We start from the raw sequence: 12,248 nt of genomic DNA on the forward strand, positions 1-12,248 counted from the left end.
TGTGTATCCTCGTTTCTTCAAGGAAAGATTTTATATTTTGAGTAAAATTAAAAGCAAAATTAAAGGGGATGGCACTGTTTTATAGTGCCAGGTACCCCTCTCTGTACAGATATAGCAGACAACAACAACAAAAAAGATTCTTTAACACTGAAAATAGTGTTTCAATTTTAACAGTGATTATCCTGAAGTTACTTACAATTTTCAGTTTCTATGGGGAAAACTGTCAGAAAATGGCTAATGACAGTTATCACATTACATTGCTGATTTTCGTGAGATCTGCATCGCCCTTTTTTTGTTTGTTTTTTGCTATAATTAACCTGCAGTTGTTTTCCACAGCAACAGTCTTTCTAGAGTTTTGGAAAAGACGGAGAGCTGTATTAACCTATGACTGGGACCTCATAGACTGGGAAGATGAAGAGGTAAGAAACAGAAGAAAACATGTGAAGCATGATCTAAGTGTAAATATGAATCCATATTGTGTGTTGTCATCTGAGTTTGCCATTCAGATTATATTTCTATTAGTAACATTAGTTGCAGAATAAACAGGTATATTTGAGACTACACAAGGATACTTTACCCTCTGCAACTGGCATTATTATTCCAAATATAATTCCACATTTATCAAAAGCATCCTTTGAAAAACTGAATGGAAATACTTTCCATACAGAGGACAGGAGCTACTACTGATGTCAGCACAGATGCCTTTCAGTTCTGTGGTTTCTTGTAGTAGAAATTCATGATCCTGCCTAAAAATGGGATCAAGACAAGCAAAGGGACAGAAACTAGATTTTATATCCTTCTGAGAGGCATAGATTATCCTTTGAACATTCTGCTATCAGCATCAACAGTAATAAAATGATTTTATTATTTCATAAATCATTAGTTAACGTAACTGTAATTTAACTATATTGATGATTTAATTACAGTTTAAGTCGATAGACTTTACTTGTTTTATAGCTTTCCATAGATGGGTAGATACAAGCTGGTGGCTTTTAATAAATGGTTTCGTATCACAAAAAACACCATTATAACTGACATTATTTTTCTTATCAATTTCTGCAGACAATCTAGTGTCTAAATCAGTAATGCCTTCTTTTTAATACCCTCACATAGTGGGGAAGGCTCTTATGATCTCTGTTCTTTGCTGCTCTCTGGCACTGTTTCCAAGGGTTTTCAAAAGAACAAATTATTTGGGTATTTTAGTTGAAGCATTATAAAAAATAATTGTGTCAGTATAATTTTCTACTTTATAGCATATATATGTCTGATTCATGAGAGAACTAAGTAATACAACAAATGGAATCCATCCTGTCATTCCAGGAAGAGCTTCGTCCCCAGTTTGAAGCTAAATATTCCCAAGTGGAAAGAGTAAATCCCATTACAGGAAAACCTGAACCTTTTCAACCTTTCCCTGATAAGCTCAGTCGACTGATGGTGTCTGTCTCAGGAATATTCTTCATGGTGATGTTTAATAATATTAGAATTCTTGTACTGTAATTCATTTTACTCTGATGTAAACAGTAACTCCTCATGAGTGCATTCATTAAGATTATATAGGCAAAACTGATTGTCTCAGTCTTACTGCTTGCTTAGGGATTTCATTCTTTCAAAAGATGGAATGTAGTTATATTGTAAAAGAGCAGTAAAATTTTTTTTTTAACTCATCTAGTATTTTTGTTCTCTCCAAAACAAATGGGGATCCTTAAAACACTTGTTGATTTATTATTTCTGCGGGATATTATTTTAGATATCATATCTACCTTTTGGTCTAATATTTCTGCTTGTAAATCCCCCCTTGCAGATCTCACTGGTCCTCACTGCAGTGTTTGCAGTGGTGGTGTATCGACTGGTGGCCATGGAGCAGTTTGCTTCTTTCAAGTGGTATTTCATCAAGAAGTATTGGCAGTTTGCAACGTCTGGCACTGGAGTCTGTATCAATTTTATGATCATCATGTCACTCAATGTTGTAAGTCTTCTGCTCTTATAAAGGAGGGATTAATTTAAAAGAGTAATTTTTACAAGCTTACTGAGTTTAGCGTATATCACTTGTATATACATGTTTGTGCTTATGCATGGGGCAGTGTCTGAAGCTGGTATTTCAGGAGGTCGTTAAGGTTTTTCTCTGATTCCTCTTTGATTTGTCAATGCACATCTTTGCTTATGTCACCAAGTCACAGGGGTGCAAACTCCCTGCTTTCTACATTTGCATTTGGGGGGGGGCGTTTATTACCTTTTACAGTACATCTCTAAACAGAGCTACATTATTTCTTTGTCTGAGAATTTATTTTTTAAGTTGTTTTTAATGGATGACTTTCAGTTTTTCCCTTTCATTTAAAATGCAGCTGTGGTATCAGTGTTGCACATTCCTAGAATTACTTTGATATATGATGTTGGTGTAAGTTTTTTCTGTCCTATGACAGCAGGAGTTTAATCATTTGCCATTGTAGCACCATGTACATGGATAGAAACTCTATTCTTCCAGCTGCAATATTATTTATCATCTTTCTGTTCCCATGCAAGCACAATCAGGTAAAAAGGAATAACAACACAGCAAACAATGGCTTTTAAATCTCTTAAGGAGACTGTGCAGTCATTTCAGTAAGAAATGATTCAGTCAGAGTTGTGTATTTGTTTCTGTTATTATATATGATCACTCTGAGTCATGAAAAGTACATTCAAGTGACCAAGCAAAGCTACCAAAAATAACTTGCTATTTATAGTAAATACTCAAGGAAATATTTTTCAGAGTTGGTAACTGCCTTGGGCTGTGTCATTTAAGATAAAGACTGGGGATAGTCAATATATTGAGAAATAAGGAAGTTTTCACTAGAAAGCTGATATCCTCAGCCAGTATGCACATTCATGCAAAGGAAAACTGCATCTCTTATTTCTGTTTTAGGTGTATGAGAAGGTTGCCTATCTCCTGACAGACTTAGGTATGTAGGTTTTCACTAATGGTATGATTCTTGCTGGCTGTGGCATATACCTTTATAGTCCCATGAAGTAGAGTTTTGAAAACTTCATCTCTGCATGGCACATTTCCAGCATTTCCCTAAGCAAGTGAGAAATATCAAAGAAAGAAAAGAAATTATTATTTCACTGGGGAAATAATAATAGAAAAGTAAGGAATTTATTCTTCTGCTTCTTTTAATGTTTCATATATTCATATACATATACACTGAAAAAGTGTCGTCTTACTTTGGAGCAAAACTCAAAACATTCCTTCTTGGAATGCTGAAAGGTTTTTTCCATTTTCTCCAAATCCTTGTTTATTTTTTACTAATTTTTAATTTGAACTTTCATATGGAAAAAAAATGGGTTAAGGTAAAATTATGTTGTCCAAGATAAAAATGTTAAGAATTTTAAAGTGGCTCTAATTCTGTCACATTAAGGTTTTATACTGAAGCCTCTAGTCATGATTCAGTTGCAGAGAAAAAGCTTTCTAGCTTATAGGAAACAAGAAAGCAAAGACAGAATTTATGATCTCCGACTGTTTCAATGTGTTACCGTTTAGTTTTTTTACATACTCACTTTTAGCCCATGTCAAAATATGCAAGTCATCTTGTCTTGGTTAAACACAAGCTGGCTGCTAAAATTCAACAGCTCCCTCTTCTGGTTAAAGTATTAAACAAGGGGCTCGAAGCTTTATAGTGCTTCAGGTAACAGGCAGTTGAACAGGTTAGAAAGATTTAGAATGTATAGTCAACTTACTCAAAGTAGTAAAATATTTTAAAGTACTTTCTCAGATCAGACTTATTTCTATTCCTTTTAGAATATATTATGTTGTTACAGACCAGGGAATAGGAAAGAAAATAATTGTTTAAGTGCACAAGCTGTTTTTTCCCAGAATATATGGAAGAATTAAAAAAAAAAAAAAAAGGAGTTTCTTGAATTAAATGTGATGGAGCATTAGGTGTTCAAGCTAGGTAATTCATTACTCTTTCTAAGGTGTTTTGCATCAGAGAAGGACACTAACTTCTGGGAACAAGTGTCCATATCCTGTATGTTTGTGTCCAAATTTAGTCATCATTAGACCAGAGTAATTAAGTAGTACAAATTTTAACTGACAAATCCAGGCAGTGTAGACTTAAGACTCAGTATGTGTTTTAATGTAGTTTTCGGTGTAGAGTATTCCAAGTTTGATACATCCGTCAAAGATGGATTTTGTAAAAATTAATTTTGAATCCCTATCACCAAGATCTCTAATTCAGACATAAATAATGCTCTGCAAACCTTAAGGAAAAACATCCAAGGCAGTGCAGACCCACACACAACATTTATAGTCCTACAAGCATTTCTACGTTTCTTTCCAAAAGAAGCCAAAAAAGAACCTCCGTCCTTTCCTTTGATTTTTGATCTTTTGTTGTTGTTGGTTTGTGTTGGGTTTTTTGTTTTGTTTGGGGAGTATTTTTGGTTTTTGTTTGGTTTTGGTTTCTCTTGTGTTGGGTTTTTTTCTTTGAATCGAGATACCTTTAAAGATTCACACTGAATTCAGATTTTTTTTGTGGAAATGGAACAGGTGTCTTCCCACAGAAGTGTGATCTATTCTGTGCTGATTCTATCTTGTACTGCATCTCCTGTTTCCACATACAAATGGCATAGTCTGAGCTGGGGCAATGGTTTTGTGGTCTGTAGACTGAACACTTTAAGGGAGAAAAAATAATGGGGCAACGTGGCTTGAAACCATTGCTCGTTTTGTTAGTGTTGATTTCTGTGTGAGCAGAGTTACACATAACTCAGTTTCATTTTTGTTTATATAATGTATATTGTGTCTTTCTGAAGAGCACCCTAGAACAGAATCTGAATGGGAAAACAGCTTTGCCTTGAAAATGTTCCTCTTCCAGTTCGTCAACTTGAACAGCTCTATCTTCTACATTGCCTTTTTTCTTGGCAGGTAAGTTACCTTTTCTCACTGCACATACAGGAAAACTTGCACAGAACTCAAAATCCTTATTAATTTTAAGGGTTTGAAGACAATACAGTGACAGTTTGGACTGTAAGATTTAGGTGCTAATTGGTTTCTGGGGATAATTAGTAACACTAAATTAATGTTTTTAACTGTATGTGCGGGTTGGGCCCTTGAAATGTTTATCCATGAAACTAGAGAGTAAAAATTTTACTTTTTAAGTGGGTCTGCATATGTGACTTTCCTACAAAATGAGAATTCAGAGCTTTTAAAAATACAGCCACTGCCTAAATGTGGGTCTGTACTTAGTCCTGTGCTAATAGGCTTTATTAATTATTTTCTTTTAATTCCCTATGACTTACATTTCCCAGGATGCATTTCTACAAATGCAGTAAATATTGTCTGGCAAGTCTTGTGCAAGAGTAGGAAGCAGAAATTCTGGCTCCAATTTTTGTGTGTATCTGTAGCTCAAAGCATGAGATACAGTACAGGTCTAACCTTCCTTCCTCTTCAGTTCAGTTTTGTTATGGCCACACCATTCCTCCAGAACCTACAGAATATTTCAGAGTACCTTCTATAAAGTGTTACAGTAGAATTTCAGTTCAAGATTGGTTGGAAGAAAACAACAGCAAAACCAAACAAGAAGAAAAGCAAAAAACCTTTTTGTAAAATCTGTTAGTGATACCTGTTTGTTACATCCACTGGTGTATTTGCCATACAGTATCTAAACTTCTTTGTGTCTAGCTCTCTCTTGTGTCTAGTAGGACCAGGCATGGGTTTCTTTCTGTATCATTTATAACTTTCACTGAGGTCATCAAGAATTTTGATTCAATTCGTTATACAAATCAAATGTACACTTCACGGGGACAAGCAGATCCCTGTGCTGCAGTAAATTCCTATGTATTGCAATGGCTTATCATTTTAGAAGTAGATTAGGTCTGAATAGCTAACATCTAAAACCTCTGAAGCTAGTATTTTTGTTCAGGACATAATAAAAGCTTAGGGTCATTTGCAAAATGATGGTCCTTGTTTGCATTCTGAGACTTCCATATCCTACAGATACCAGATTTAAGCCTGTGTGATTTAATCTTTTGATATTTCCTGAGTTTGTCCAGTGGATGTTGTGAAATAGCTGCTGATAGAGGGTGTTCTTGGAATGTCCACTGAGAAACAGAAATCTTATTTTCCAGATTTGCAGGCCGCCCGGGAAAGTACAACAAGCTTTTTAACAGATGGAGACTGGAAGAGGTAAGCAATCCTGCTTTGTGTTCCTGTGGTATTTCCATGAGTAAAAAGGAAATGGATGAAGGACGTGAATGCCCAGTTTGAAAGATTTATTATTCCATCTATGTGCAGCAAATGGTAAACTCTTATTTATAGCAAAGGATAAGAAACAGGAGATGTGTTTTTCCTTCTGTGTTCTCCACTGTGCTGAGTGACTCTGCCCAAGAGACACAGTTCTTTCTGCCTCTGTCTGGGAAAATTAAACAGGGATAGTCCCTTACCTCACAAGCTCTACTAAGTCCTACAAGTTTGGAATCTCCTGAGTATGTGGGATTTTTGAATGGTGGACATAAATATAAAACCATCAGCTTTTTTTATCAGCTTCTTAAATTTCTGTCAACACAGGAAAGACACAGATATGTTGGAATGGGTCCAGACAAGGGACACAAAAGGAGTCAGAGAGCTGGAGCACCTCTACTGTGAAGACAGGCTGAGAGAGTTGGGGTTGTTCAGCCTGGAGAAGAGAAGGCTCCAAGGAGACATTATTGCTGCCTTTCAGTACTTATTAAAGGGGCTGATAAGAAAGATGGGGACAAACTTTTAGTAGGGCCTGTTGAGGCAGGACAAGGGGTAATGGTTTTAAACTAAGAGAGGCTAGATTCAGGCTAGGTATAAGGAAGAGATTATTTTTTTTAAATGTCAGGATGGTGAAGCACTGGAACAGGTTACCTGGAGAGGCAGTGGATATCCTATCCCTGGAAACACTTAAGGTCAGGTTGGATGGGGCTTTGAACAACCTCATCTAGTTGGAAGTGGCCATGCTTATTGCAGAAGTTTGGACTAGATGATCTTAGGATGTCCTTTCCAACCCAAACTAATCTATAATTCTATGATTTAAAAGAAGGAAGATACTATTTTGAAAATTTAACCTGAGAATATGTTAGGATTGCAGCTCAACAGCATGCTGAAGTTATCTCTTATATCTGAAAAACAGTTTTCTTCTATTGAACCTTGATATCCACAGAGTAAAACATCATAACTTTGTAGTCCATGGTCTGAAAAAATGGTTCTGTAATTACTAAACATTTTAATATGGCAATCCAGTACCAGAAATTTGGTCTCTCTTTGGACTTAGAATATTGCCAATTTTCCATTCTTTTGAAATGAATAAGTATGTATTGATCTAAGTGAAATGGTCTATATCATTTGTCATATATCTAGTACACATACCTTTAACTTAGGTAATATGGTCTAGTTCTCCAAGAAATAATAAGGTTGCTCAGCTGAAGTCTGTGCTAATATTTCTCTTATAAATATTTTTTTAATATTTCTGTAGATACAGATTAGTGTTTTTCACCAAACATATTTAATATTTTTCATTTACCCTCTGAACAAATAAAAATAAAAGAATTCTCTTATTTTAGCTATTTATCTTTTTCCACTTCATTTCAGTGTCATCCTAGTGGCTGCTTGATAGATCTGTGCTTGCAAATGGGAGTTATTATGGTTTTAAAACAAATGTGGAACAACTTCATGGAACTAGGCTATCCGTAAGTTCAGATGTTAAAGTTAATTGTTTACAAATAGTGAATACATTTTAGGGTGAGTCAGTGATAGGAAGAAGTATTTTTAGATTTGGAGACTGTTTTCACTTTTTGCATCTCACATACTGTAATTTTATTCCCAAGGAAAGCATTAACTGCTGCTCTAAGACAAAGCTTCTTGGGGTATGTTAACTGTCTAAATTGTTTATTATAATTTCATTTTCCATAACACAAACAGAGCTGTTCAACTTCTGAAGAGAGTAATGGGGGTAAGAGTCTTACAGTTCTCTTGAAACTGGAGGAATATGTTTTCAGGAAAAGATTGATCATCAAATATAAATTTAATTTAATTGAAGTCTCAACCGTGACAATATGTCAGAAAGGGTTATGCTCACAACATGCAATCATTCTGCAAACGAGGGGCAGTGTACTGTATGTTGTGAAACATGGATTTTTGGAAAGGAGAAACCTACTTGAACTACTAGTCTTCCTGTCTTCTCAGCCTAGCAGGATCTTAGCTGTGTCTAGAATTTATTTTAGAATTATTATTATTTTAAAACATGCTTGCATTCTGTAATGGGAGGAAGCGTTTTGTTTTGACAGAACCGTTGCTTGCAACTTTGGCAACAGTTGCTCTTTCACTAACAAGAGAGATCAAGAGCCAAACACTAAATTAGCTTGAGAAAAAATAGTAGCAGTTTATAAAAATACTAATAAGAAAGTTTTCCATCTTCAGTCTCTTTTCTTTAATATCTAGAAACAAACAGTAGTCTTGAATTGCCCCCTGTGTCAGTACTGGATAATATTTTTCATTTGTATAACACTTTAATTTGTGAGCTGTTATCTACTTAATATTTATAACTACTTTGTGAAGAGATATCTGCCCAGCTTTATGAAAAATTGTCTTAAATATTTGTAGCTTCATCGTTCAGCAACACATTTTTAAAACCCTTTTTCCTACTTCAAGAAAAAAGATATTCTGTAGGGCATGTAGATCTTTAGGTTTGTTCAAAAATAGATATATTCTACAATTCACTGTATTCTAGTAAGTTTTTACTTCTACTTATTCTAGTAAGTTCTTACTTCTACTATTACTGTATTCTACTAGTTCTTACTTCACTTGGTTTGTCTTTTACAGAACTGAAAATTAAATTATTTATTTTTTTAATGCTCTTGCTATGCATTATTTTTTTTCTTTTTCTTTTTTTTTTTTTTAATTTAGTCATTCAGGTAAATGGTACAAAAAAAGAGTCTATGCAAGCATGTTCCATGTTCTGAAAAGCTTATTTGTACAATGCTGAACATGCTGCATTAAAGATATAATTAAAATCATAATGCGGAATTTTGAGAACTTTTATAAGTTCTTTGAATTATATCTTAGATGATATTGTAAATATTTCCAAAAAATATGTAAGTAAGCATTCAAAATAGGCCTACTTACTTCAAAACAATACCAGAAAATATTTTAAATTACTGGGCAGATACAGCCAATAATACTCTCTTTATCTAATAAAGTTTATTACAGAATTGGTGGTCACGACGCAAAATGAAGAGAAGAGGGCAATCAATGGAGAATAAAATTTCTCTACCTCAGTGGGAAAAAGATTGGAATCTGCAGCCTATGAATCTCCATGGTTTAATGGACGAATATTTAGAGATGGGTGAGCAAATTTCGGGGAGGTGTCGGTTTTCCTCAGAAAGAGGACCTGTGTTGCACGCGGAAAGATCTTTCGCGTGTCCCATTTCTAACCGTAGAAATGCCTGTCTAGTTTTACAGTTTGGCTTTACCACCATCTTTGTTGCTGCCTTCCCATTGGCACCTCTCCTGGCACTGCTGAACAACATCATAGAAATCAGGTTGGATGCGTACAAGTTCGTCACGCAGTGGCGCAGACCCATGCCTGCGAGAGCAACAGATATAGGTGAGAGAACCTGGTGGCTGTCGCTGTCAGTACCATCTCTTTGTGTTTTCTTCTTTAAAGCAGCTCAACTCCTGAAATATTTCACATGTCAAGACATACTATAACCTGCAGATCTCGGTGACCACTCTGCTGTTAAGCAAAAGAAAGAGGACTCATCAAATTTGTTTTTCATTGCCAACCGTAATAGTTTGAATATTGAAAACAGGCTAAACAGTATTTCAGGCTTCTGATTTGTGGAACTCTAGGTTTAAAATCAAATGAATTTAGAAATTAAATATAAGGACTAAATTCACTTTTGGTTTAAAACTGAATCTTGACTAGTTTTTCTGACTCATAATTCTCTCCCAATAAGAAAGGAAAACTGTATGTCTAATAATGACTTTATTATCACGGTATGACTTTATATGACTTAATATGGTCATAAAAACCTGACAAGGTTGCTTTCATTTCTCTTGTTTCTAGGTATCTGGTATGGAATTCTGGAAGGAATTGGAGTTCTGGCTGTCATCACCAATGCCTTTGTTATTGCCATTACTTCTGATTACATTCCACGTTTTGTCTATGCATACAAATATGGTCCCTGTACAGATCAAGGGTACAGACAGGAAAAGTAATTAAGATATTCTTTATATATACATATATATATTTCAGTGGAAGCGCACTTTTGCTGCTGTATTTCTGTGATAACGTACTTAACATATAACAGATGTATTTCTCAAATAAAATAGTGTGATCACAGTGTGTGATAGCAGAATATGCTTATGTACAGGATCTATGCTGTATAACTGCTTTATGAAGAAGGTCCTGACCCTTTGGCTTTTCCTTTCAGATGCTTAAAAGGATATGTCAACAGCAGTTTATCAGTATTTGATTTGAGTGAACTTGGGATGGGATACTCAGGATACTGTCGGTATGTCTCCCTTCTTGTAGTGCTGGAATGGACATGAAATCAGACAGTAGATTTAAAGTTAGTGTTTAAATCGCTGGTATAATATAAAAGTTTCCTTTTTTCCCTGTAAAAAGCATTGGAGTTCATGTTTGTTCAACATGAAGTTTCGGGTGCAAACAGTGTGTGGTAGGACACAGCACTAACACATTGAAAACCTATGTTCTGAGTTTTTCCAGGACTCTTGCAAACCATTATCTTTTGTGCCTCTACGAATTATTTAATTTCAAAGTTTCACCACCTGCCAAGAAGGATAAAAGTTCTCATTTCAGTTTTGTTAAGCATTCTGAAGTCTGTTCATTAAAATACACAATTAAAGTTTTTGTGGCTCTGACCTAGGTTGTGATTGCAAACAGTTATGCAAAATGAATACAGGAAATTCAGCATAAAAATGAAATATGATGTTGCATGCACGAACTCCTGGTTTCAGATTTAGTTTTGCAGTGAGCATTAGTTTAAATTAGAATCGTGTTACATTTATGCCAGCTTTGTCTGGAGAACCTTAAGTGCTTATAAGCAAAGACAAGAACAAATTGAGAGTCAACACATTTGAACTTAACACTTCAGTGTTAAAACTTTTATTGTTTTATTGTAACAATAAAAAAAATTGTTTGCTCTGGATTCTTGGAAGCAAAAAGTACCATCTCATAAATAACAATATTTAATACCCTGTATTGTGGACTGTTCTCCTTTTCTGTTTCATTCCTCTTGAAGTCTGCTTTCACTTCAGTTTCTCTCCTTTTAGACAGATCTGGGATGAACTAGAGATCACTTGACCATGTTCAGGTTTTTCAGCACAGGCTAACGTATTTGGTTTCTCTTTGCTTTGCAGGTATAGAGACTACAGAGCCCCACCATGGAGTTCAACTCCATATGAATTCACTTTGCAGTTTTGGCATGTCCTGGCAGCACGACTGGCCTTCATCATAGTATTTGAGGTTAGTTGTGGAAAGGAACAATTCCTTTCTTCCTCTCTAAAGTCTGACTTGATTCTTTACAGTAGTTCTATAAGTAAATTGCCATTTTCATCGCTTGCTTGTTCATTATGGTCAAGAGAGAGGAAAAAGAAATTGTCTTCCCCAAAGTGTTGTCTATCAGCTGCTTCAAACAGAATTGACAGAGCATGCACTTATTTTAGAGTCCCTCTAAAATCATATTTCCTTAACAGTCATCTTATATGTCATGTTGGTTCCCAACCAAATCTTTTACATTTTATTGAAAAAGAAGCAATGCAAGTTTTGAGTACATTAGGCTCAGTTATTACAAGATAAAATATGTGTTAGGAAAATGATACATGATTCTAACCTAATGTAAAAGTAGAAATATGTTTGAAGAATGTATTGCATGCTATTCAGGAATCTGGTTCCTATTTCCATTATAAGCTCTTAACAAAGACTGCTTGTAGTTAATGCCTGCATTTGTTAATCAAACTAGCATATCCTGTAGTCACACCTTCATTTAAGTCACTAACTGTACCCTTAATTTTACTTTTCAGAAGACTTCAGCGTTTCCCCATTTGCATTAGACCACTCATTTATTCCCATATCAGTGTGTGTTTTTATTAAAAAAAAACAAAGCAGTTGCCATTCAGTCACGAATTGAACCTCAGGTCCAGTTTTACTACAGACTCTTTAGGCTTTAAAATGTGGACCTACAAATGAATAATTATCCATTTTTTAAGCAATTATTTTTGTTCTTCTTTTCAG

The 12,248-nt window shown here is 35.0% G+C and overlaps 2 protein-coding genes across 3 annotated transcripts in view; one reads left to right on the plus strand and one right to left on the minus strand.

Annotated features, from left to right (window-relative positions):
- Window positions 1–12,248, minus strand: part of LOC135416638 (uncharacterized) — a 414,600-nt gene that overhangs the window by 217,074 nt on the left and 185,278 nt on the right.
- Window positions 1–12,248, plus strand: part of ANO3 (anoctamin 3) — a 157,380-nt gene that overhangs the window by 137,527 nt on the left and 7,605 nt on the right. For all 3 annotated transcript variants that reach the window (XM_064656952.1, XM_064656954.1, XM_064656953.1), the window contains exons 15-26: window positions 337–419; window positions 1,321–1,461; window positions 1,802–1,966; window positions 2,900–2,936; window positions 4,783–4,894; window positions 6,097–6,154; window positions 7,583–7,680; window positions 9,190–9,335; window positions 9,444–9,596; window positions 10,059–10,206; window positions 10,426–10,506; window positions 11,375–11,480. In XM_064656952.1, the coding sequence (XP_064513022.1) occupies window positions 337–419; window positions 1,321–1,461; window positions 1,802–1,966; window positions 2,900–2,936; window positions 4,783–4,894; window positions 6,097–6,154; window positions 7,583–7,680; window positions 9,190–9,335; window positions 9,444–9,596; window positions 10,059–10,206; window positions 10,426–10,506; window positions 11,375–11,480 (1,328 nt within the window). The remainder of the gene's footprint in view (window positions 1–336; window positions 420–1,320; window positions 1,462–1,801; window positions 1,967–2,899; window positions 2,937–4,782; window positions 4,895–6,096; window positions 6,155–7,582; window positions 7,681–9,189; window positions 9,336–9,443; window positions 9,597–10,058; window positions 10,207–10,425; window positions 10,507–11,374; window positions 11,481–12,248) is intronic.

This window comes from Pseudopipra pipra, chromosome 6 (genome assembly GCF_036250125.1).
Source record: "Pseudopipra pipra isolate bDixPip1 chromosome 6, bDixPip1.hap1, whole genome shotgun sequence".
NCBI lineage: Eukaryota > Metazoa > Chordata > Aves > Passeriformes > Pipridae > Pseudopipra > Pseudopipra pipra.